Source organism: Oncorhynchus kisutch, unplaced genomic scaffold, assembly GCF_002021735.2.
Source record: "Oncorhynchus kisutch isolate 150728-3 unplaced genomic scaffold, Okis_V2 Okis03b-Okis08b_hom, whole genome shotgun sequence".
Taxonomy (NCBI): Eukaryota; Metazoa; Chordata; class Actinopteri; order Salmoniformes; family Salmonidae; genus Oncorhynchus; species Oncorhynchus kisutch.
In genome coordinates this window covers 5,567,292-5,594,650 of record NW_022261980.1, presented here as the reverse complement: position 1 = coordinate 5,594,650, position 27,359 = coordinate 5,567,292, and the positions used below count along the sequence as shown (strand labels likewise).

The following is a 27,359-nucleotide window of genomic DNA, read 5'->3' as shown; positions in this document are numbered from 1 at the left end:
CTGTCAATAGGTAAAGAGAGATCTTTTAGATGTCGCCCTGTAGCCAGGAATAGATTGTAAAATTCTCGCACAGATATGTTGTTATTAAATTGTGGTTGGAAAGCCTTCGCCGGAACCTGACGTCCGTCCTGACAGAGCGCTACATACTCTGCATTGAAGTGCTGAAAATTAAAGGTTTTTTTATCTAAACTGCCCGTATTAGAGGCGTGATCAACCAGACCTATAACCACATATCTAGGTAAAGGGCCTAGAAATAGGTTTTCTTGACTGCAGATTCTACTGCCCACAGGTATGCTAAAGGTTTTCATGGTAATTCTTTGGAGAGGGTAAAGGGCATTTCCTTTCATCAAAGCATGTGAGTGACCCAGGCGCACGGCCGGAGATACAGATACTTTTTTAATAAAAAGGGTTGCCCCCAACACTTTCAAACTAAAATCCCCGTCTTGGGGAGACATCAGGCAAAAATCATCCTTGGCCCTGGTTAATTTTAATCTTAAATCAACCGAATTTAAGAGTAACCGTTCTTGAAAGAAAATGTCAGAGTGTATAGGGCCTAGCAAATGAAACTCTCGAGATTCGGCGCAGTAGCGAGCTCGTGCCGCTAGTCCTTTGTTTGCACCGGTGGAAGGGTCTGTCGATTCCATAGAGGCTCCTGCAGTATCCTTGCTAAACAGCCCGGCGCTAAATTGGGTTTTGAGAGTGTCTTCGGAGTAGTTTAGTAAACACTCCATGATGGCTCTATAAGGGTATGTAGCGCTGCTTTGACTGATTAGGCGTTCACCCAAAGTCACATCAACTTGGGAGAAAATGGTGGCCAAGGGGTAATTAATGAGACTCACTTTGGCATCGTCTGCAATATTAGACCCATCTCTTTTGGTCACTTTTAGACGTAAATGCACCAAGGTGTTGTTGAGGTCCAGATAGTTGTCACCATGGCCTGGTATGAAAAATTCGATAGGCCCGTTATCGGTAATAGCAGAGAGAGGGGCTATCTCCACATAACTGGATCTATCTATTGAATGCTGCGTTAACGGTGCCGTGAAAAGATCAAGTTCTGTCTTTATAGCTTCAGAGGACATTCGATGTAAAAGAGCCATGTCACTTATTCTTTTAGAAAATACTTCCTAGTATTCTTTTAGCCTGTTTTGGTACAGACCTCCTCACTTTACCCCGTCTTTGACTTACTGAGGTTCTTTTAACAGTTAACCGCCGCTTTTTAGGTGCCGGCCTACGCCTTAAACCAGGGGGTCTCTTTTTTGGCCTTCGAGACAATATCATAAGCCCCGAGCCTTCTTGATGCTCCACCTCTGGTGACGCCCTTCGGGTCATAGCATTGGCTACAACCTCACTTACTATATTTTTAGCCGCTGATTTTAAATGTGGTTTGGCTATGCTGAAGCCTCTCTTCATAAACGGTAAAACCATCCTGAAGAGGTTACGGAATATACCTCCTATCCCCGAACCATACAATGTCGGCGCTCCATGATATCCTGGTAGTCCATTACCCACTTGATCCACATAGTATGAAACATAACGGTTAGGGTCGAGCTGATGGTGCTCCATAACACTTTTATTTGTATTATGTTTATAAATATAATACAGCTATTATATATGTAGAGAGGTTTTGGTGGGTCTAAAGTGGAGTTTTCCAATCGTTTTACCATAAGTAAATTCAATGTTTTCGTTCTGATCCGTTTTAAGCTCAACCAGAATGTTTTCAATATAGTTCTTGCTGACATGTACGTAGTGCGGCTTGTCATAATTGACAGTGACGATGTCCCCATCCTTGCCGTCTATATGAACTGTTCGCAGGAGGTGCACACAGCTGTCTCCGACCCTTTGATAGGTTATGATGTCGGTATAGACAAATATGTTGTAAAAGCCTGCATGTATATCCGCAGGGAATGGGAATAATTTATCGTTCACATACGTCCATTTATTGGGACCCATCCCCAACATGTAGGATAAATTACCGCTGGTCTTTATACCTCCGTTAGCAGGCCCTGAGATTTGTATCCTTTTATGGATTGGATTGTAGAATAGGAATATTTCCATCTTGTTCAGGGTTAGGTGTTCATTCAACTCTGAGACGATCCTGTCGACGGTTCTATAGAAACCTTTTTTAAGCTTAATAAGTATCACAGGTTCCGAGAACCTTTTGCAATAAAAATCACGGTCCTTAGCTTTGATATTATACCAACTATGGGGGTATGTAATCTCGCTGAGACCTACTTCCCAAGCCTCTGATAACTCTATAGGCTTTGGAAAATTGGTTGTATACTTCGAACTCTGATTATTACGATATATCTGTGCCGACGCATTACTGGGGAGAGTCAGGTAGAAGCCGCTGTGTTCCATGATGCCCAACTGTGTACACGCGAATGATGCGCTAGTTATCATGACTAGGGGTTTAAATTAAGCCCCGTTGCCTCCACCACATCCTGCTCCAATACCCAACTGTTGAACTTTTGAGGCCAGTTTTTCCAGCGGACCAGTAACCATTTTTTACCCTTTTCTCTCTTCTGATCTAGAATCTCCTCCACGTGAAAGACTTTGTCTTTACCCAACTGGACCTTCTGTAATTCCTTCTCATAAAAAGATCCCTCTATAAGATCCCCGTCATAATCTTTTAATTTGTAGACCGGCGGAATGCGTGGCAGACATTCGGTAACGGTAAACAACTCCGAGCTAAAGCCTTGTTCGTATTTTTTGTCGAAAACACCCCTCAACTTTGATATACGCACCAAGTCACCCACTAGGAATTTAAAAGTCATTTTTTTCTTACGGCGAAGTGGGAACAAACCATACATATTTTTAAAGACTTGAAAAGAGTTTTCCGAAGAGACCTCCGAGGGCTTCATACGTATAGTCTTATGGTAGCTGTGGTTGTACCCGTTTACTAAATCCTGAACTATGTCTGTATATCGGTTGGTGTTGTGAGCTGTAAAATAGCGCCACATCCGCTCTTTCAAAGTCCTATTAAAGCGTTCCACAACCGAAGCTTTCAAATCAGAGCCTGTAGCAAAATGTACTATATTATACTTATTCATTAGCTTCTGAAATGTTTTATTAAAAAATTATTTTCCGCCATCCGTCTGCACTTTCTTGGGTGCGCCTCCTGCCTTCAAGATCGATTCAAAGGCCCTGGTCACCTCTGCCCCGCTCTTATTTTTTAACACCCTTACATAGGCTAATTTAGAGAAAATATCTATAACCGTTAGCATGTAGCGATTTCCATCATTTTTATCGGCAAGGGACTGCATGTCACATAGATCCGCCTGAAATTGGGATAATGGATGCGTAGAAAAAACTCTATTTCTTGGAAAATGTTTTCTTACAGGTTTATGTAGAGTGTAGGCATCTTGCTCTGATAACCATTCATTCACTTTAGCATCGCTTAACAGACTACCTGTTTCTTCGACTATAGCTCTCTGTAAACGCTCTTTACCCCCATAAGACCCGGGGTTAGAGGGATTATAATATATGTTTTTCAACAGCTGCTCAGCCATCCTTCTTGCCTCTCTGAGGTACAATAACTGTAATGAGCCACTTTCATATAACGACAACATTTCAGTTTGTGAATTTTTATTTTAAGAATGCAACAATTATTACGTATACAGACAATTCAGGATTTGTTGCAAGATACAAGTCCCCGTTTTCTCAACAATCACAGCATGCAACACCCTGTATATATTGTTTAGATTTACAGGTTTGTTTCGCTGAATTTTTAAAACACACACGTCTGATATATAAGTATATAAACAACAAATATGATACACATTCACATTAAAGGGTGGTTCAAACAAATAATGTAAAATCTTAGCCAAAGTTATTTCTAGTTCTTCAGAATCCTCAACAAGCCTTGATACCATATGTGACCATTGTAAACTCTCGCCCGTATGTCGGACATGTTTCATGATTTGCTCCATTTTTAACACACGCTCTACAATAACCCCTGTATTGTGGGTTGTGTAGAACTTTACATTGTTCACTTTATTTTCAATAATCTGATGCATAACATTTGTAAGGTCTCTCAAAAGAAAAAATGTATTTATTCGCTCAAACATCGTAGACACATAGTTACCCATAGCTCTAAATAAACAAAATGTCACTCGGTCTCTTGGGATTTATTGAGCCAGAAAAGCATCACATCAGCCACCACAGCTTCCCTGTATTTGTTGTCGTCCACCAGGGTGTGTCGGATTTCTTTGAGTTTCTCATGGATGAAGATGGCCTCCTTCAGTTCATGTAGGAAGGCTTCGGTTACCCCGTAAACTCTAGGGATAGACGGCGCAATACCCATAGACTCCAGGGCGATGACCAGCGCTGGTATAAAACGGCAGGACCACAGTCTTTTCACCAGCTCCTCAAAATGATTGAAAAAGTAGTATCTAGGAGGGTCGTAGAGGCAAGGATGACGACGCTGGCTGGGATGATTGATCTCACAGCCGATGCATTTTTCTCGTATATATTCGCCAATCACCACGTTTAAAAGTGTAGCTACAGAGGCCTTGATTGTATCCACAAAAATAGTACTGGCCACCCCATCAAACACATCCTCAGGCTGGGTAAATGTCGGGGGTGTCACGGGTCTTGCCAGGGGTGCGTAGAGTGTAGGGCTTCGTGGCATAGAGTCTTTAGTGTCGGGCCCCCATGACGTAGTGGCTTCCTCGTAGATGGTCTGGAGATCCATGGTGTATGCTGAAATGAAGAACTGGCTGCTTTTTTCTTTTTATTGTAGAACAAGGCCATTGGGTATCTGGGGGGGCGGGGTTAAAGCATCCGCTTACTTAGTTTTCTTCTGACGCTGTATCTTCTTGAGGCTATTTTGCATCGTAATCTTTACGATTCGTATATATTATGCACTTCTTTAAATGAACAAGGCTCTGACGCTGTTGGCTCTGTACAAAGAGAGCATCCAACGGTTGCAACATTTTCAATTCCAGTACATCCCAACTCTTAAAAGGAATAAGCAGACGCAGTCGGGTATCCCCAGTCAGGCCACCACCCCTAAGGTTGTGGTTTCGGATTGCCTCGGTGCCGATATAGAACTCCACGCTGCCGCACGGTCGGCCATTCTTTCTTTGTATTTTCACCCTGTGAAATATTTGTCCTGAGGAGTCAGGGGTACCTTCCCAACGGGTCTCGTGGCCCGTGAACACACTATACCCCTTGGTGATAAGGCTCAGTTCAGGACACACAACCTTGCGAAAAACCGACCAGTCTTCAACACCATATTCCAAGCCTACAGTCTGGTCTGTATATTCTTCTCCTTCATCTACCGTATAGAGGGTCACTCTACAGGCCAGGTAATCAAACCGATACCCCCACTGCTGGCCATTAGACATCAACACTTGATCTGTCAGAGCATTTGCTGGCGGTATTTGGGTTCTATACACATTTAAAAAACGTTTTTTTGGCGCATCATATATTGCTGGTTGATACTTTGCCCTTGCTCTATGGGCAACCCGAAGGCCTGTTTCAGTTGTTACCGTCATCACTGCTTTGGTACCGATCCCAAATTCCATGGTTATTCTTAAGATCTTGTGCACTCTTAAACAGGTATTGTTCAGCGGCTTTATAAGGGGCCTTAACCAACCCAAACCGTGAGAAACAGTAACAGGTTGACCTGACACATGGTCACTTACTCAACCCCACCAACCCCCCTGGGCATGCACCCTTCTACATGACATAGGGTCATAAATCATTACATAGGGTCATAAATCAGGCTTGGGTCATCAATCATTAACGGCCTGTCAAATGGACCCTTACTCACCCCATAGCCCCCACCTAACCAGGCTTGCCTGACCAGAAGACATGCACACGTCATCACTACATAGGGTTCACATAGAGTTCACATAGGTTCACATAGGGTCATCAATCAAAATTTTGACACGTGACATCTACTTTAATCTCTCTCCTGTCAGCTCTTCAATCAGGGTCCTGTCAGCTCCTCCTGAATCAGGGTCCTGTCAGCTCCTCCTGAATCAGGGGACTTTTCAGATATTTTAATATCTGATCAATTAGTGTTCTAATTAATGAATTATTCTTTACCTCACGTTAGTCTCATTCCAAAAGTCGTAAATTGTTGGTTATCTGCACGATCCCAGCCTTCACTATGAATCATCCATACATCAATTGTCTCAATCATTTATTTATTAACTAACTAAATGATCACAGAAATGTATCAACAAACAAACAAAGTAGATATGGTTACAAGGAAATGATAGGGGATGTGCCCTAGTGGGCTAAACCGGTATGGCGGCTTGGTAGACAAAGGGACTGGGAAGAGCGCAAAAGACAAAAGACACTACACAGTTGATAACTATATTGATAGAAATACTACTCCTTTGCACATGAACGCTGACTCATTCGGGAATAATTGCAATCGATATATATATATATTTACGCTCAGTGTGTCGTCAGGATCTCTGTTGGAATCGTCCGTCTTTCTGTTGGAAAGTTCATCCGAACTTCTCTTTGTGTCCCTGGAGTCTTTCGTGGTTAGAATGGATACTTCAGAGTCCCATTCAGAAATGTTCTTATAGAATAGATGTTTCGGCGGTTGTCGGTCTTCGCATTCCAGGTCGACATAAATTCTAGCTGCAGACTAGTAATTAGTATCGAAGATTTGCTCTTATTCTGTCGGTATCGATAGTCTCAGAGTTTAACGATTTCCACCAGTGTAGCCAATGCTCCACACGGTTTGGTTAGGAATTCAACAACTGTTACAACCTTAGCTTCCTCAGATTACAGAGGAATGCATGATCTCTCCTCAAACCTTAGCCCTCTCGGTAATCGAGGTACGCATAGTCTCAAGATGATTTCTCCAGGTGGGGGTTTTATTCGGAACAGCAGAAAAGGCTGTCCCATGATGCCAGATCAATGTCTGTGCTCATGGGACGGACCAATGACTTAGTTAACTTTAAAGGGAATTGGATTCTCTTTCATTAAACAGTTTAAAATCACATTACATAATTTCACAAATAGTTTAATCTTTACTCATTCATTTTATACTCTTGTATAAACAGAGTTATGGTAAAGTGGCTCTATTGTCTCTCAATGAGGTCACAAACATTAACTTCACTAGGGTACGTGGGACGGTAGCGTCCCACCTGGCCAACATAGTGAAATTGCAGAGCGCCAAATTCAAAAACAGAAATACTCATTATAAAAATTCATAAAACATACAAGTGTTATACATCGGTTTAAAGATTAACTTCTTGTTAATCCAACCGTTGTCAGATTTCAAAAGGCTTTACGGCGAAAGCATACCATGCAATTATCTGAGAACAGCGCCCAGCAGACGGTACAAACAGTAACAAGTCAAGTAGAGGAGTTACACAAGTCAGAAATAGTGATAATATTAATCACTTACCTTTGATGATCTTAATATGTTTGCATTCACAAGACTCCCATTTACTCAATAAATGTTTGTTTTGTTCGATAAAGTCCATGTTTATATCCAAAAACCTCCATTTTGTTTGCGCGTTTTGTTCAGTATGACACAGGCTCAAACGCAGTCACAACAGGCAGACAAAAAATCTAAATAGTATCCACAAAGTTCGTAGAAACATGTCAAACGATGTTTATAATCCATCCTCATGTTGTTTTTAGTCATAATAATCAATAATATTTCAACCGTTCAACGTTGTTGTCAATATAAAAGGTAATCAAGAAAGGCGCACTCTCAGTCGCGCGTATGAAAAAGCTCAGACACTGTAGTGTCCACTCATTCAGAGAGGTCTTACTCCCTCATTTTTCAGAATACAAGCCTGAAACAATTTCTAAATACTGTTGACATCTAGTGGAAACAATAGGAAGTGCAATATGAGTCCTAAGTCAATGGATACTGTAATGGCATTCAATAGAAAACTACAAAAATAAAGAAATCCCACTTCCTGGATGGATTTTTCTCAGGTTTTCACCTGCCAAATCAGTTCTGTCACAGACAGTATTTTAACAGTTTTGGAAACTGTTGAGTGTTTTCTATCCAAATCTACCAATTATATGCATATCCTAGCTTCTGGGCCTGAGTAGCAGGCAGTTTACTTTGGGCACACTTTTCATCCAGAAGTGAAAATAGTGCCCCCTACCCTAGTGAAGTTTAACAAAATGGACCGGTCAGAGCTGGATTCTCCACATACTGTTTACACATTCTCCAAAACATGGACATTGTTCAGTTCTCAAGTTCTGTGATGTAGAAGAAGTTCCTTTGTTCTACTGTGAAGATTTCTCTTTCTATACTGCATGAGGGAGAGAGTCTCCTCCAGGAATTTACGCCCTGAGATAACAGAACCTGGGTGTAAGAGGGAGAGAGGGGGAAGGCACTTGAAATACCCAGAGGGCCAAGTCATGACAACCGGAAGACCAAAAAGTGAATGAATAAATGACAGGTCAGGATGTTATTGCCCATCTCTCTGTCAACAGTTTGACTAGGTGGAGATATGTGCATATCAACAGTGTTGTTTTAACCAATGGGCTGGGTTCCAGGCTTGCAGCTGTTGCTTGTCTCAACCTGCTGGGTTGTTGCCACCCTGGTCTGCAGGACAAGAGGACAAAACCACAGTGCTCAGCTTGTGACATCCTTCCAGACCACTGTGTTATCTACACCTCAGTGGTCACTGGCACTGCCCTCTACTCTCCCCACCAATCTGTGTAGGAACATTCAACCTCTCCTCCAGCCAAATGAATACATTAAAATGACTAGGAGGTTTTGGCTACACACACAGCAATTGTTTCCATGTGGTTTGCTAAGCAGTTGGATGCCTTTTTTGCCTATTCTTTTCATGTAGTTCATATGTCTCAAATCCCTTGTCTCAAATGTACTATCCACTACCACTGTCTAAGGACCATTTGGGGGTTTCTCCTCCTAAACCAGCCTTTACGGAACGTTCACTCTGCCGGAGGGAAAATGAGCATCCAAAAGACATCATCCTTGAAGTGGTGCTATAATCCATACAGTAATTGTGAAAAAGTCGACATTCAGTCATCTTTACAATGTGTTGTGTTATAGCCTACTGTGAATGTATTGTCACACGGAGTAGTGGGTTAGAATGTTATGCACTTGTTTATAATGTCTATTTATGGTTGTCAACTTTTTGTGTAATGATATGAAACTGAGTCTGGGTGATCCCAGTAGGCCTGTGTGTGCTGCACTATGTGGTAATGGATCTGTGTTATCTCACACACCCACTGACGTGTGCCTCATTGACTTCATTTGCATATAGCGCTACAGAAATCAATTGAACTGTCATCCCACCCTTCTCACCCCAGAGAGGAGAGGACTTGTCTCCAGTCCCCTTCCAAAAAGACTGGGAAGATAGCCTGGTCCCAAATCTCCTCAGAATAAGAATTTAAAATACTTCCATTGTCATGCCAGAATATCATTGTGACTATCATTGTCATTCCCTCCCATATGTATAGATGTGTTATGTGTACATACAATATTACAATGGTTGTGGCTAAAGCATATAGCTCTGGGACCAGGCTACCTCCTCAGTCCCCTGTCTGGTTGTCTCAGAGTGAGATCTGGGATCAGGCTACCTCCTCAGTCCCCTGTCTGGTTGTCTCAGAGTCAGATCTGGGACCAGGCTACCTCCCCAGTACCTTGTCTGGTTGTCTCAGAGTCAGGCTACCTCCTCAGTCCACCACTGTCACTCTGTCCTATTATTGAAGACAATCTGCTTCCTGTATATAGTGGAAGGAAAAGAAAGGAAGCTGAAAAACAGGGAAAGTCGGTGAGTCAGAGGTGAATAGAAGAAGTGGTGAATATATGAGAGGCTGAGCGCCCGCCGCCTCAACCCTGGCAGTGTCACGTCTCCGTCCTGGCTGCTCAGAGATGGCACCGCTGGCTGGCTGGCTGGGGAATAAATAGACTGTGGAAATGAGGTCTGTATCTTGTTTGTGTGTATGCAGAGATGCCCAGAGAGGGACAGGGCTCAGTCAGCCTGTTCCTGTAAGCTCCTGTCCCACGGTCAGAAATTGTATCATAATCACAGATGTCTTTTTTCCTATTGGACACCATTACCTCTTCACTTTGCACATGGCTAACCTTTCCGTTTTGCACATGGCTAACCTTTCCGTTTTGCACATGGCTAACCTTTCCGTTTTGCACATGGCTAACCTTTCTGCTTTGCACATAGCTAACCTTTCCATTTTGCACATGGCTAACCTTTCCCTTTTGCACATGGCTAACCTTTCCGTTTTGCACATGGCTAACCTTTCCGTTTTGCACATGGCTAACCTTTCCGTTTTGCACATGGCTAACCTTTCCGTTTTGCACATGGCTAACCTTTCCATTTTGCACATGGCTAACCTTTCCGCTTTGCACATGGCTAACCTTTCCGCTTTGCACATGGCTAACCTTTCCGTTTTGCACGTGGCTAACCTTTCCGTTTTGCACATGTCTAACCTTTCTGCTTTGCACATAGCTAACCTTTCCGTTTTGCACATGGCTAACCTTTCCATTTTGCACATGGCTAACCTTTCCGTTTTGCACATGGCTAACCTTTCCGTTTTGCACATGGCTAACCTTTCCGTTTTGCACATGGCTAACCTTTCCGTTTTGCACATGGCTAACCTTTCCGCTTTGCACATGGCTAACCTTTCCGTTTTGCACATGGCTAACCTTTCCGTTTTGCACATGGCTAACCTTTCCATTTTGCACATGGCTAACCTTTCCGCTTTGCACATGGCTAACCTTTCCGCTTTGCACATGGCTAACCTTTCTGCTTTGCACATGGCTAACCTTTCCGCTTTGCACATGGCTAACCTTTCTGCTTTGCACATGGCTAACCTTTCTGCTTTGCACATGGCTAACCTTTCCGTTTTGCACGTGGCTAACCTTTCAGTTTTGCTCGTGGCTAACCTTTCCGCTTTGCACATGACTAACCTTTCCGTTTTGGGCTTGTCAGTAATTGTTTCACCATATTTGAATGTAGAGGGACAATGGCGTATTGCACTGTAGCATAATTGTTGATATTGATATCTCCGTCATAAGAATATGGACCAATGTAGTTGAGAATGAGTTGGGAATGGAGAATAGTTCATTAGGCCACACGTCCAAAGAAAGGGGTTGTTTTGTTTCGTTAACCTCCATTTGCCAGATGTTGAACTGCAAACCCAACTCTATACAGTCTGTTAGACTCTAGATAGTCTGTTAGACTCTAGATACGGTACTATAGTCCATGATACAGACCTCTCTACAGTCTGTTAGACTCCAGATAATCTGTTAGACTCTAGATACGGTACTATAGTCCATGATACAGACCTCTCTACAGTCTGTTAGACTCCAGATAGTCTGTTAGACTCTAGATACAGTACTATAGTCCATGATACAGACCTCTCTACAGTCTGTTAGACTAGATACGGTACTATAGTCCATGATACAGACCTCTCAACAGTCTGTTAGACTCTAGATACGTTACTACGGTCCATGATACAGACCTCTCTACAGTCTGTTAGACTCTAGATACGGTACTACAGTCCATGATACAGACCTCTCTACAGTCTGTTAGACTCTAGATACGGTACTATAGTCCATGATACAGACCTCTCTACAGTCTGTTAGACTCTAGATACGGTACTATAGTCTATGATACAGACCTCTCTACAGTCTGTTAGACTCTAGATACGGTACTATAGTCTATGATACAGACCTCTCTACAGTCTGTTAGACTCCAGATACGGTACTATAGTCCATGATACAGACCTCTCTACAGTCTGTTAGACTCTAGATACGGTACTATAGTCCATGATACAGACCTCTCTACAGTCTGTTAGACTCCAGCTACGGTACTATAGTCCATGATACAGACCTCTCTACAGTCTGTTAGACTCTAGATACGGTACTATAGTCCATGATACAGACCTCTCTACAGTCTGTTAGACTCTAGATACGGTACTATAGTCCATGATACAGACCTCTCTACAGTCTGTTAGACTCTAGATACGGTACTATAGTCCATGATACAGACCTCTCTACAGTCTGTTAGACTCTAGATACGGTACTATAGTCCATGATACAGACCTCTCTACAGTCTGTTAGACTCCAGATATGGTACTATAGTCTATGATACAGACCTCTCTACAGTCTGTTAGACTCCAGATAGTCTATTAGACTCCAGATACGGTACTATAGTCCATGATACAGACCTCTCTACAGTCTGTTAGACTCCAGATACGGTACTGTAGTCCATGATACAGACCTCTCTACAGTCTGTTAGACTCCAGATACGGTATTATAGTCCATGATACAGACCTCTCTACAGTCTGTTAGACTCTAGATACGGTACTATAGTCCATGATACAGACCTCTCTACAGTCTGTTAGACTCCAGATACGGTACTATAGTCTATGATACAGACCTCTCTACAGTCTGTTAGACTCTAGATACGGTACTATAGTCCATGATACAGACCTCTCTACAGTCTGTTAGACTCTAGATGCGGTACTATAGTCTATGATACAGACCTCTCTACAGTCTGTTAGACTCCAGATACGGTACTATAGTCTATGATACAGACCTCTCTACAGTCTGTTAGACTCTAGATGTGGTACTATAGTCCATGATACAGACCTCTCTACAGTCTGTTAGACTCTAGATGTGGTACTATAGTCCATGATACCGACCTCTCTACAGTCTGTTAGACTCTAGATGTGGTACTATAGTCTATGATACAGACCTCTCTACAGTCTGTTAGACTCCAGATACGGTACTACAGTCCATGATACAGACCTCTCTACAGTCTGTTAGACTCCAGATACGGTACTATAGTCCATGATACAGACCTCTCTACAGTCTGTTAGACTCTAGATGTGGTACTATAGTCCATGATACAGACCTCTCTACAGTCTGTTAGACTCCAGATACGGTACTATAGTCCATGATACAGACCTCTCTACAGTCTGTTAGACTCCAGATACGGTACTATAGTCCATGATACAGACCTCTCTACAGTCTGTTAGACTCCAGATACGGTACTATAGTCTATGATACAGACCTCTCTACAGTCTGTTAGACTCCAGATACGGTACTATAGTCCATGATACAGACCTCTCTACAGTCTGTTAGACTCCAGATACGGTACTATAGTCCATGATACAGACCTCTCTACAGTCTGTTAGACTCCAGATACGGTACTATAGTCTATGATACAGACCTCTCTACAGTCTGTTAGACTCCAGATACGGTACTATAGTCCATGATACAGACCTCTCTACAGTCTGTTAGACTACAGATACGGTACTATAGTCCATGATACAGACCTCTCTACAGTCTGTTAGACTCCAGATACGGTACTATAGTCCATGATACAGACCTCTCTACAGTCTGTTAGACTCTAGATACGGTACTATAGTCCATGATACAGACCTCTCTACAGTCTGTTAGACTCCAGATACGGTACTATAGTCCATGATACAGACCTCTCTACAGTCTGTTAGACTCCAGATACGGTACTATAGTCCATGATACAGACCTCTCTACAGTCTGTTAGACTCCAGATACGGTACTATAGTCTATGATACAGACCTCTCTACAGTCTGTTAGACTCTAGATGTGGTACTATAGTCCATGATACAGACCTCTCTACAGTCTGTTAGACTCCAGATACGGTACTATAGTCCATGATACAGACCTCTCTACAGTCTGTTAGACTCCAGATACGGTACTATAGTCCATGATACAGACCTCTCTACAGTCTGTTAGACTCCAGATACGGTACTATAGTCTATGATACAGACCTCTCTACAGTCTGTTAGACTCCAGATGCGGTACTATAGTCCATGATACAGACCTCTCTACAGTCTGTTAGACTCCAGATACGGTACTATAGTCTATGATACAGACCTCTCTACAGTCTGTTAGACTCCAGATACGGTACTATAGTCTATGATACAGACCTCTCTACAGTCTGTTAGACTCCAGATACGGTACTATAGTCCATGATACAGACCTCTCTACAGTCTGTTAGACTCCAGATACGGTACTATAGTCCATGATACAGACCTCTCTACAGTCTGTTAGACTCCAGATACGGTACTATAGTCTATGATACAGACCTCTCTACAGTCTGTTAGACTCCAGATACGGTACTACGGTCCATGATACAGACCTCTCTACATACTGTTAGACTCTAGATACGGTACTATAGTCTATGATACAGACCTCTCTACAGTCTGTTAGACTCCAGATACGGTACTATAGTCCATGATACAGACCTCTCTACAGTCTGTTAGACTCTAGATACGTTACTACGGTCCATGATACAGACCTCTCTACAATCTGTTAGACTCCAGATACGGTACTATAGTCCATGATACAGACCTCTCTACAGTCTGTTAGACTCCAGATGCGGTACTATAGTCCATGATACAGACCTCTCTACAGTCTGTTAGACTCTAGATACGGTACTATAGTCTATGATACAGACCTCTCTACAGTCTGTTAGACTCCAGATACGGTACTATAGTCTATGATACAGACCTCTCTACAGTCTGTTAGACTCTAGATATGGTACTATAGTCCATGATACAGACCTCTCTACAGTCTGTTAGACTCTAGATACGGTACTATAGTCTATGATACAAACCTCTCTACAGTCTGTTAGACTCCAGATACGGTCCTATAGTCCATGATACAGACCTCTCTACAGTCTGTTAGACTCTAGGTACGGTACTATAGTCTATGATACATACCTCTCTACAGTCTGTTAGACTCTAGATACGTTACTACGGTCCATGATACAGACCTCTCTACAGTCTGTTAGACTCCAGATACGGTCCTATAGTCCATGATACAGTCACTTTAGAACTGTTAGGATGCAGCCTGTCTCTGTGTGTCAGCAGTGTGGGGACAAAGAGCTGTAATTGTCATTCACAGGTCATTCGGTAGCCAGGCCTCAGAGTCTATAGCACTGTGCTAACAGGCACCAACTGAACTACAGCAGCTTCAGACAATTAGAGGGACAGTGATTGTCTTCAGGAAGACAGAACAACAGTTTAAATGACATTTTCCAATTTTGCCATCAACTCTGTCCCATATGCTTTTCTCTTTATTCCATTATACCTCTCTACTCGCCCCTCTCTGTCCTCTCCTTTCCTCTCTTCTGTGGCTGTGTCCCATATCCTTTTCTCTTTATTCCATTATACCTCTCTACTCACCCCTCTCTGTCCTCTCCTTTCCTCTCTTCTGTGGCTGTGTCCCATATCCTTTTCTCTTTATTCCATTATACCTCTCTACTCGCCTCTCTGTCCTCTCCTTTCCTCTCTTCTGTGGCTGTGTCCCATATCCTTTTCTCTTTATTCCATTATACCTCTCTACTCGCCCCTCTCTGTCCTCTCCTTTCCTCTCTTCTGTGGCTGTGTCCCATATGCTCAGCTGTCTCGGAGCAGGTGACAAACTGCAGGTGGACCCCACACCTCCACTCCAGACCAGCCCCCATCCAGCAGACCAGAGGGGGGTCAGGAAAGGAAGATTTCTCTCATGTTGGAATGGTGACAGGCAGTAGATCCTGGGTTCTCTCATAGTGGCAAAACATTTATTGGGCCTTTAGCCTGATAACTATCAGTTTTTTCACATTTATTTATACAGTGACTTAAACTAGCACCTACTCTCTCAAATAACATCAAACCATGTTTAGTGCAGGCTCAAATGAATGAAGTGTGAAGGGGGTTTATTATGTGTAATGAATAAAGGTTTTAAACTGTTTATCAACCTCCCTCTCAGTTATTAAGATGGTCTGTCTTGGAACCCACTTATATGGACATGTGATATGAATTGTCTGAGGGTATCGGTGACATTTCTGAATGCATTGAAAACAAGTGGCTGTCGATATTGGCATTTCACTGAGCTTATGCATGTTTATGATATCCCGTTACAATTGTAATTTAACGGTGGGAAAATGTCTGGGAAAAAATAGTTTTTAGATGACTTTTGTTCGATGCAGAGTTTATGAGAAATGTTATGCCCGAGGGGTCAGTGTGTGAAATTGTAAAAGCCAAAGCCTCTGCTGGGTATCTAAAACAATCCCTCTCTGTGTGTGGGTATTGTAAAACAGTCCTGATCTGTGTGTGTGTGTGGGTATTGTAAAACAGTCCTGATCTCTGTGTGTGTGTGTGGGTATTGTAAAACAGTCCTGATCTCTGTGTGTGTGTGTGGGTATTGTAAAACAGTCCTGATCTCTGTGTGTGTGTGGGTATTGTAAAACAGGCCTGATCTCTGTGTGTGTGTGTGGGTATTGTAAAACAGTCCTGATCTCTGTGTGTGTGTGTGGGTATTGTAAAACAGTCCTGATCTCTGTGTGTGTGTGTGGGTATTGTAAAACAGTCCTGATCTCTCTGTGTGTGTGGGTATTGTAAAACAGTCCTGATCTCTGTGTGTGGGTATTGTAAAACAGTCCTGATCTATGTGTGTGTGGGTATTGTAAAACAGTCCTGATCTCTGTGTGTGGGTATTGTAAAACAGTCCTGATCTATGTGTGTGTGGGTATTGTAAAACAGTCCTGATCTATGTGTGTGTGGGTATTGTAAAACAGTCCTGATCTCTGTGTGTGGGTATTGTAAAACAGTCCTGATCTATGTGTGTGTGGGTATTGTAAAACAGTCCTGATCTCTGTGTGTGGCTATTGTAAAACAGTCCTGATCTATGTGTGTGGGTATTGTAAAACAGTCCTGATCTCTGTGTGTGTAGTTCTGATCAGTGTGTGTGTGTGGGGGTATTGTAAAACAGTCCTGATCTGTGTGTGTGTGTGTGTGTGTGTGTGGGTATTGTAAAACAGTCCTGGTGTGAGTGTGTGTGTGTGGGGGGGGGGGGGGTATTGTAAAACAGTCCTGATCTGTGTGTGGGTATTGAGTAGAACTACCTAGTGTTAAAACAAATCAAATGGTCTGTGTCGGTTAAAAAGTGTGGTACAAGGCAGTTTGAGTAGATAGGATACTTGTCTGTGGGAGACATGATGATCTTAACACTGATTTGAGTATTAAAAAGTATGTGTGTGCGTGTGTGTGTGTGTGTGTGTGTGTGTGTGTGTGTGTGTGTGTGTGTGTGTGTGTGTGTGTGCGTGCGTGCGTGCGTGCGTGCGTGCGTGCGCGCGCGTGCGTGCGTGCGTGCGTGCGTGCGTGCGCGAAAAACATGATTTTTAGACTTAGAGAGAAGTAAGAGAGAAATACAGTGACCCTCAAGATTGGTCTCAGCTACAGATGCATATATTGCTACATGGAACACGTTGCTTCTTTATTTTCTTACTCTTTACAAAAAGACAATAGGATGTCTTTTTTTTTTAAGTGCGTGCGTGCGTGTGTGTGTGTGTGTGTGTGTGTGTGTGTGTGTGTGTGTGTGTGTGTGTGTGTGTGTGTGTGTGTGTGTGTGTGTGTGTGTGTGTGTGTGTGTGTGTGTGTGCATTAGCTGGATGCACCCACCTTGCCAGGTGAAACATACAGCAGCAGCAGGTGATGTGACAGGCTTGTAAATCTTTAGAAATGAATAAAATAACCCCCCCAGACAGATGTGTAGAGGAAGTTTGGGGACGTGCTGAGAATGGAGAGGAGGGGGGGGACTAGTGCCAGCCTCACAGCCGGACGGCCATCTTAGAGCTGTTATCACTGCCAGCTTGTTTGTGACACCTGAACCAGATGTCTCTCTCTGTGACATTAGTACTTTAAAACGATTTGAGGTAAAAAATACAAATAAAAAAACTACAGGTTTAATAAGATTCTTTTTATAATAGACATCAAGATGTTTTTAATGCATGTACATGATTCAGAGGACATTTCATACAATTTCAGCCCTTTGGTCACGTTAGCTTCTAGTATACACACTAGGTAATTCAACGTGAATTACAGCGGGAATGGATGTGCTTTAAGACTGAAATGTGTCTGACACTGTTAGTCTTCAATGCTTTCTAAATGAGGAGGGGAAGCATCAACATTTCTATTCAGGGGTTGAAAAGGGGTTTTAGATTCTCAATGGCTCCTGCATTGTAAGGATTCTGATTGCTATTCTCTCTCTTCAAATAACTCATTTCTGAATCCCAGGCAAAATGGAAAAAGTGTTTGAATGGTTTTGCTCTAAATGGAAATAAAATGACACACTCTCACTCTGAAACTTTGTGCAACTTTAAAATGATCCCTCCGTGGTTTAAGTAGCCAGCATTGACCCCTCCATGGTTTAAGTAGCCAGCATTGACCCCTCCATGGTTTAAGTAGCCAGCATTGACCCCTTGCTTCCCTTTTTGCTCTGTTCCAGATGAGACAAACTACGACGCCTCTGGTTCTTCTGATGTACCCAATGACACAACAGCCTCCGCCCATCCCATTCACCCATTGGCCGGCTTGCTGTTGGTGGATGAGGAGCCTTTATCAGTCGTCCAACCAGATGGCAGGGCTGTGTCAGAGGGGGTGGGCCTGAGAGAGCAGCCTGCCTTCTCCTCCATACTGACCCTGCTGGCGGATAAACACCCACTGAGCTTGGTCCGATCCAAGACCTCGCCAACCATCATCAAGGACAACAACCAAACCAGCCTGTGGCCTTCGGTTGCTCCCTTCTCTTCTTCTTCTTCTTCTGTGGAGCTGAGCAGAGACCTGTCTGACAGCTCAGGTTTGACTCCCAGCATGCTTCACCAGACCAAGGCGTCATCAATGTCAGTGTCATCAGTGGCGTCCTTCATGACTGGGGATTGGAGGGCAGTGTCATCATCAGCACATACATTGTTCTCATCATCATCAACAATATTATCATCACCATCATCATCAGCAATGTTATCACTATCATCATCACCACCATTATCATCATTAGCAGTGTCATCACCATCAGCATCATCACCACCATCAGCAGCAGCAGCAATATCATCATCATCACCACCACCATCACCATCATCAGCAATATCATCACTATCACCATCATCACCAGCATCATCACTATCACCAGCATCCTCATCTGAATGGTTAATAACAGCAGCCTTTGCTTTATCCTATGACATCTCAAGCCCGTCTATCCCTGTCAGTGTGACACAAACAGCCTCATCAGTGTCATCTGTGTTTCCTCTGAATAAAACATCATTGAATCCTCCAATCCAATCCAGCATTAGTTTAGATGTAGATATATTTACAGTCACAAAGAGCTTACCACTTCCCCTCTCTGACTCCACTCACCAATCACTGACTAGAGGAGTGACCACAGAGACCAGTGGCACCAAATCACAAGTCAGGACTCAGGACTCTGCAGCTCCAGCATCGCTTCAATCCCATGGCTTGTATGGGACACAAAGGACAACATCGTCAAACAAAATAGACGCCAGCCCTTTCACAACATGGAAACCAGCAAAGACAGAAGCAAACCACTCCACCTCTACTAGTGTTACCTCTGGAAACGTCCCTTTCAACGTTTCAGCCAGAACCATCAGATCATCACACAGCCGCCGGACCAGGACTGTTTTCACTAACAACAGAGAGACAAGCTCTTTACTTCTCTCCTCTCGTGTCCAGGACAGTCAAGCTAATCAAAGCCATCAGGGCGTATTACAAACTGTCCGCTCAGCATTGCTGTCACCTCCATCTACTCCCCCACAAGGATATTTAGTTCCTAGTCTCATCACAGGGGAATATATCAGTGCAACACCAAACAGGGCGAAAAGAGATAAGACATGGACAGGTAGTCAGACGACTTTTATAACAAGCACCTGGCCTGTAGCAGTTACCTCAGTGCCTTCTCATGCTGTAGATTCAAGTGTGTCGCCGGCTGTGACGACCAGAATATCGACAACATATTTCCCTATCTCATCTAACACCTTACCAAACTTGTCAGATACCGGCTCACCCCGCTCAGACACCACAGTGGCTAAGTTAACAGGCTCTTACTGGAGCACAGCATCTCCTCAGAGCTCAACATATCCCAGTGATTTAGTAACAGCCACAGGGCACACCAGCCCAAGCGCTCCTGACCCCAATAGGAATAATGATGAGGGAGGAAGAGCAGGAGGGGAAGTCAGCTTGGATTCAACTGCTCAGACAAGAAGTCACCCCCTCAGTGACTCCATTCTCAGCTCTGTATCTGGAACACTGAGTGACTCCACTCTCAGTTCTGTATCTGGAACACTGAGTGACTCCACTCTCAGTTCTGTATCTGGAACACTGAGTGACTCCACTCTCAGCTCTGTATCTGGAACACTGAGTGACTCCACTCTCAGTTCTGTATCTGGAACACTGAGTGACTCCACTCTCAGTTCTGTATCTGGAACACTGAGTGACTCCACTCTCAGTTCTGTATCTGGAACACTGAGTGACTCCACTCTCAGCTCTGTATCTGGAACACTGAGTGACTCCACTCTCAGTTCTGTATCTGGAACACTGAGTGACTCCACTCTCAGTTCTGTATCTGGAACACTGTGTGACTCCACTCTCAGTTCTGTATCTGGAACACTGAGTGACTCCACTCTCAGCTCTGTATCTGGAACACTGAGTGACTCCACTCTCAGTTCTGTATCTGGAACACTGATTGACTCCACTCTCAGCTCTGTATCTGGAACACTGAGTGACTCCACTCTCAGCTCTGTATCTGGAACACCGAGTGACTCCACTCTCAGTTCTGTATCTGGAACACTGAGTGACTCCACTCTCAGCTCTGTATCTGGAACACCGAGTGACTCCACTCTCAGTTCTGTATCTGGAACACTGAGTGACTCCACTCTCAGCTCTGTATCTGGAACACTGAGTGACTCCACTCTCAGCTCTGTATCTGGAACACTGAGTGACTCCACTCTCAGTTCTGTATCTGGAACACTGAGTGACTCCACTCTCAGCTCTGTATCTGGAACACTGAGTGACTCCACTCTCAGCTCTGTATCTGGAACACTGAGTGACTCCACTCTCAGTTCTGTGTCTGAAACACTGAGTGACTCGCCCATGTCTGCTAGTAGCGTAACCCTTGGAGACGCAGGATTGACCCCTCTAACCTCGCTGACTCCTTCTTTGAATTCTGACACGGGCCTGATGTCACTTCCTGTCACTGATCCATCAACTTTAGCTCAGCACCTGACACGGGCGTTAACCTCTCCCACACTGCATGCTAGTCCCTCAACAGTACCCCAGGATCCCCAATTCACCCTCTCCATCATCCTGACCACCAAGCACCCTTACCTTAACCCAACTGTCTCTAGTCTCCACAGAACTGATGATGCACCGACCCAGTCTGGCTCTAGAGGAACCACATCTACACACAGACCTGTAGTGCTGTTAGCGATGCCTCGCGCTACCTCACTGTCAGCGACCCAGTTTCAAACAAGGCCATTGTATATTTCTGTTAGCACAGGGTCTGAGGTAGGTTCCCCTGATATGACCCCTGAAATGTCCCTAGATAAGTCACCTGAAATGTCCCCTGTAAATTCCTCTGAAATGTCAACTGAAATGTTATCTGAAACGTCCCCTGAAATGTCCCTTGTAACATCCCCTGATACAGCAGAGAGAGACATGTCCTCAACATGGACCTCACTGTTTGTCGGCTCACCCGATCCTACTGCGACAGGCGAGACAGATCACACTTTTCAAACACACTCCACAGCCCAGGTCCACTCCACAGCCCAGGTCCACTCCACAGCCCAGGTCCACTCCACATCCCAGGTTCACTCCACAGCCCAGGTCCACTCCACAGCCCAGGTCCACTCCACAGCCCAGATCCACTCCACAGCCCAGGTCCACTCCACAGCCCAGGTCCACTCCACAGCCCAGATCCACTCCACAGCCCAGGTCCACTCCACAGCCCAGGTCCACTCCACAGCCCAGATCCACTCCACAGCCCAGGTCCACTCCACAGCCCAGGTCCACTCCACAGCCCAGGTCCACTCCACAGCCCAGGTTCACTCCACAGCCCAGGTTCACTCCACAGCCCAGGTCCACTCCACAGCCCAGGTTCACTCCACAGCCCAGGTTCACTCCACAGCCCAGGTTCACTCCACAGCCCAGGTCCACTCCAGTTCACCTGAACATCTGACACCACTTGATGCTTCTGCTGATATTACACACACGCCTGCTGAGAACACAGAGACTGGCTCAGTTTGGCCCCTTTCTGCTATAGTTGAGGATTCCTCCACTTACATCACAGACCTAAGTGTTGATGTTTATAAGGGAACACCCCCATTAATGAGTTCTCCAACACCCTCCTCTTATGTTACAGAGGACTCCTTGATTTCCAGAGGGACTGACTCTGAAGGTTCTCCTTATCCACGCCCCACTGATATCCCTGCATATGTTAACACTGCAGAGGCTGTTCCGACTCCTCTTAAACTTGTCTCCCACAGAACAAAAAGCACAATAAGGGGAAAAGATGTTCTCTCTACAATGTCAGAAAGTCCCACCGTCATGAGGGAATACCCTACTCCGTCACAGACACCATTAATACATGAGCATAGTTCTCATTCTGATACAGACAGGAAAATGGGCGTGTCCTCAACAACATGGTCTACATATTTTAATACCATAACCTCTGATACAGGGGGACTTTCCACTAAAACCCTGAGACTCAATGGACGTAGTAGGTATCTTTCTCTACCATCTGTCTCCTCTCACTCACCTGATAGAGCATTCTCCCCTGGTGCAGCTACACTGATGTCAAATGGGAGAGAGGATACCTTTGTTGGACACACATCTGTCACATATTCTAAAGTGACACCATTACCCAAGCCCTGGAGTTTGACGCCAGCCAATCAGGTGGCTTCTATATCCTCCACTACACAGAAGAGAACCACGGAGAACAACACTCCCCTGTTAGAGGGGGTAACATCAGCATTATCAGTGTCCATACCAGAGAACAACACTCCCCTGTTAGAGGGGGTAACATCACCATTATCAGTGTCTATGCCAGAGAACAACACTCCCCTGTTAGAGGGGGTAACATCAGCATTATCAGTGTCCATGCCAGAGAACAACACTCCACTGTTAGAGGGGGTAACATCACCATTATCAGTGTCCATGCCAGAGAACAACACTCCCCTGTTAGAGGGGGTAACATCACCATTATCAGTATCCATGCCAGTCTCTACCACAACTGATAACTCTGTGACTATTTCAGCCGTCATCTACCTCTCATCTGCCCATCAGAACAAGTATACAGCGTCTGAGAGGAATGTAAGTGTTAGCACGTCGGAGTCTGTCACTATTTCTGACGCAACAGTTCTGAATAACCCTGCACCCCATGAACATGTCATTATGGACACGGGACATACTAACTCAACAATGAACGTACAAGTAGACTTGCCATCATCACCCTCATCATCATCATCATTATCATCCTCACCATCGTCATCACCATCATCATTATCACCATCTTCATCACCATCTTCACTATCATCACCAGCGTCATCACCATCATCATTATCACCATCTTCATCACCATCTTCACTATCATCTTCATCATCATCATCAGCAGCAATATCGTCATCACCATTGTCTTCATCATCTTCCGCCTTGTTATCAATGACATCGTCATCATCCGTCGTGTCACACCAATCTCACATCAACAGTGTGTCCAGTCCCACCACAGCTCCCAGTCTGTCCTCCCTCTCCATGGAACGTTCTGATTCAACATCATCCACTTCTGGGTTGAGTGTGATGTCACCATCCCCATCAAGTGTCTTCCCCTCCACTGGTATGATGTCATCACCCTCTGCCCTTTTGTCACCTGCTCTTACATCATCATCCTCTGCCCTCATGTCCCATGGTGTGACTTCATCACCCAGCTCCCTGGCATCCAACGTGACATCATCATCCACTGTCCACTTGTCCACTAGTATGTCATCTTCCTCCTCACTCATGTCTCGTGGTGTTACATCATTATTAGTTGCCCTGGCATCCAGTGTGACATCATCATTCCCCTCCCATCTCTCAGAAGAAGTGAGTGTGACTTCTGTTCTTCTTACAGAGACAGCGATGGAGGAGTTAACTGTGGGAACATCCAGAGAGACAGGGGTTAATTTCCCCAAAGACAACGAGACCAGATTATCCCAAACAGGGAACCTCACCTTAGCCGACAGGCCTGCACTCACAACATCACAGGTGTCACCTTTGACCCCTCGAGAGGACACAACGACTGCATCCCTCCAGCTCACGACCGTGACCACCACAACCATAGCTTCCACCACAACCACAACACAGCCAATCACAGAGAGCCCAACCACGACAACAACACGCAGAACCACCACTGCTCCAGCCTCCAGGAGAACACTGTCACCTCCAATCCCAAAGACCAAACCCAGAGGGACGACCACCCCGTTCCCCTTCACCACCACCACGGAGGCTCCACCCCGGCAGTGCAACGTCACAGAGAAGATCTGGGTTAAAACAAGTAAGAGACACAGAAAAAAGAATGAACCTTTTCTCAACAGGTTGTTACATTGTTGGTCGTAGTTGGGGTTATGGTTGTAAATACACAGATATATAGTTGACTATATATAGTTCTATTTTCCAAATAGAATATGCCTTCCTTCTCTCTCTCTTCTCTTCCCTGCCTCCTCCTCCCCTCTCTCTCTCTCTCTCTCTCTCTCTCTCTCACCCTCTCATATTCTTGTCTCTACAGTTCTGACCATCCATGTGAGAAGGAACCGCCTGGACAGCATCCAGAGACAGAACCTGCGTAGAGGGCTGACCCAGGCTCTGAGTAGAGCTCTGAATGACACCACTGCCCTGGCTCAGGTCAGTAGGACTCACACCTACTCTCTCTTTCTCTGTATGTATCTCTCTCTCTCTCTGTCTTTGTCTCTGTCTCTCTATATCACTCTTTCTCTATCTCTCTCGCTGTCTTTCATGTGTGGTGTAGCCTCTGCTGAGTCCTCAACAACTGGATGTTCTGGTTTTCAGGGGAAATGAAAAAAGAGAGCCTGTGACCTGACTTCTGCTTTTGGACATTAACATGGTGACCGCAGGGCGACATAACTCCTCCTCCACATTTACTGGATTGGTTGAACAGACCAGTATGTAGGGTCTAGTTCCAGGTGTTTCTCTTACGCCTGCTACGTTAGGGGATATGTGTTAAGATAGAGGACGCTGGTCTGGGCAGAGGAGATGTAGTCGTTGTTTGTGTGCGTCTGTAAGTTGTTGTTCATATGTTTATAATAATATAATCATAAAAAGATAGAGGACCCGGCAGCCTATGTAGTTGGTGTGGAACAGTTGAGACTGAGGAGGTTCAGGTTTTACAAAGAAGACTGGAACCAGAGTTGAGGAGGTATAGAATGTACAGACGGCAAGAATGATGAAAATACTTGACGAAAAAATGTACTTGAAAAATGTACTTACTTGGCCAAAACACCTTAAAGACTGGGCAAAACACCTTAAAGACTGGGCAAAACACCTTAAAGACTGGGCAGAACACCTTAAAGACTGGGCAAAACACCTTTGGGAAAAACACTTTAAAGACTGGGCAAAACACCTTAAAGACTGGGCAAAACACCTTAAAGACTGGGCAAAACACCTTAAAGACTGGGCAAAACACCTTAAAGACTGGGCAAAACACCTTAAAGACTGGGCAAAACACCTTTGGGCAAACACCTTAAAGACTGGGCAAAACACCTTAAAGACTGGGCAAAACACCTTAAAGACTGGGCAAAACACCTTTGGGCAAAACACCTTAAAGACTGGGCAAAACACCTTAAAGACTGGGCAAAACACCTTAAAGACTGGGCAAAACACCTTAAAGACTGGGCAAAACACCTTTGGGCAAAACACCTTAAAGACTGGGCAAAACACCTTAAAGACTGGGCAAAACACCTTAAAGACTGGGCAAAACAGCTTAAAGACTGGCAAAACACCTTAAAGACTGGGCAAAACACCTTTGGGCAAAACCACCTTAAAGACTGGGCAAAACCACCTTAAGACTGGGGCAAAACACCTTAAAGACTGGGCAAAACACCTTAAAGACTGGGCAAAACACCTTAAAGACTGGGCAAAACACCTTAAAGACTGGGCAAAACACCTTGAAGACTGGGCAAAACACCTTAAAGACTGGGCAAAACACCTTAAAGACTGGGAAAACACCTTAAAGACTGGGCAAAACGCCTTAAAGACTGGGCAGAACACCTTAAAGACTGGGCAAAACACCTTAAAGACTGGGCAAACACCTTAAAGACTGGGCAAAACACCTTAAAAGACTGGGCAAAACACTTTGGGCAAAACACCTTAAAGACTGGGCAAAACACCTTTGGGCAAAACACCTTAAAGACTGGGCAAACACCTTAAAGACTGGGCAAAACACCTTAAAGACTGGGCAAAACCTTAAAGACTGGGCAAAACACCTTAAAGACTGGGCAAAACACCTTTGGCAAAACACCTTAAAGACTGGGCAAAACACCTTTGGGCAAAACATCTTAAAGACTGGGCAAAACACCTTAAAGACTGGGCAAAACACTTTGGGCAAAACACCTTAAAGACTGGGCAAAAACACCTTAAAGACTGGGCAAAACACCTTAAAGACTGGGCAAAACACTTAAAGACTGGGCAAAACACCTTTGGGCAAAACACCTTAAAGACTGGGCAAAACACCTTTGGGCAAAACACCTTAAAGACTGGGCAAAACACCTTAAAGACTGGGGCAAAACACCTAAAGACTGGGCAAAACACCTTAAAAGACTGGGCAAAAACACCTTAAAGACTGGGCAAAACGCCTTAAAGACTGGGCAAAACACCTTAAAGACTGGGCAAAACACCTTAAAGACTGGTAAAAACACCTTAAAGACTGGGCAAAAACCTTAAAGACTGGGCAAAACACCTTAAAGACTGGGCAAAACACCTTAAAGACTGGGCAAAACACCTTAAAGACTGGGCAAAACACCTTAAAGACTGGGCAAAACAGCTTAAAGACTGGGCAAAACACCTTAAAGACTGGGCAAAACACCTTTGGGCAAAACACCTTAAAGACTGGGCAAAACACCTTAAAGACTGGGCAAAACACCTTAAAGACTGGGCAAAAACACCTTAAAGACTGGGCAAAACACCTTAAAGACTGGGCAAAACACCTTTGGGCAAAACACCTAAAGACTGGGCAAAACACCTTTGGGCAAAACACCTTAAAGACTGGGCAAAACACCTTAAGACTGGGCAAAAACACCTTAAAGACTGGGCAAAACACCTTAAAGACTGGGCAAAACACCTTAAAGACTGGGCAAAACGCCTTAAAGACTGGGCAAAACACCTTAAAGACTGGGCAAAACACCTTAAAGACTGGTAAAAACACCTTAAAGACTGGGCAAAAACCTTAAAGACTGGGCAAAACACCTTAAAGACTGGGCAAAACACCTTAAAGACTGGGCAAAACACCTTAAAGACTGGGCAAAACACCTTAAAGACTGGGCAAAACAGCTTAAAGACTGGGCAAA

General features: G+C 44.3%; 1 protein-coding gene across 1 annotated transcript in view; it reads left to right on the top strand.

Moving 5' to 3' along the window:
- LOC109877483 (UPF0606 protein KIAA1549L-like) overlaps positions 1–27,359 on the top strand; it is a 178,824-nt gene that overhangs the window by 58,285 nt on the left and 93,180 nt on the right. Inside the window, 3 exon segments of the mRNA XM_031812402.1 lie at positions 18,248–18,598; positions 23,912–24,334; positions 24,566–24,681. Of these exon segments, the coding sequence (XP_031668262.1) occupies positions 18,248–18,598; positions 23,912–24,334; positions 24,566–24,681 (890 nt within the window).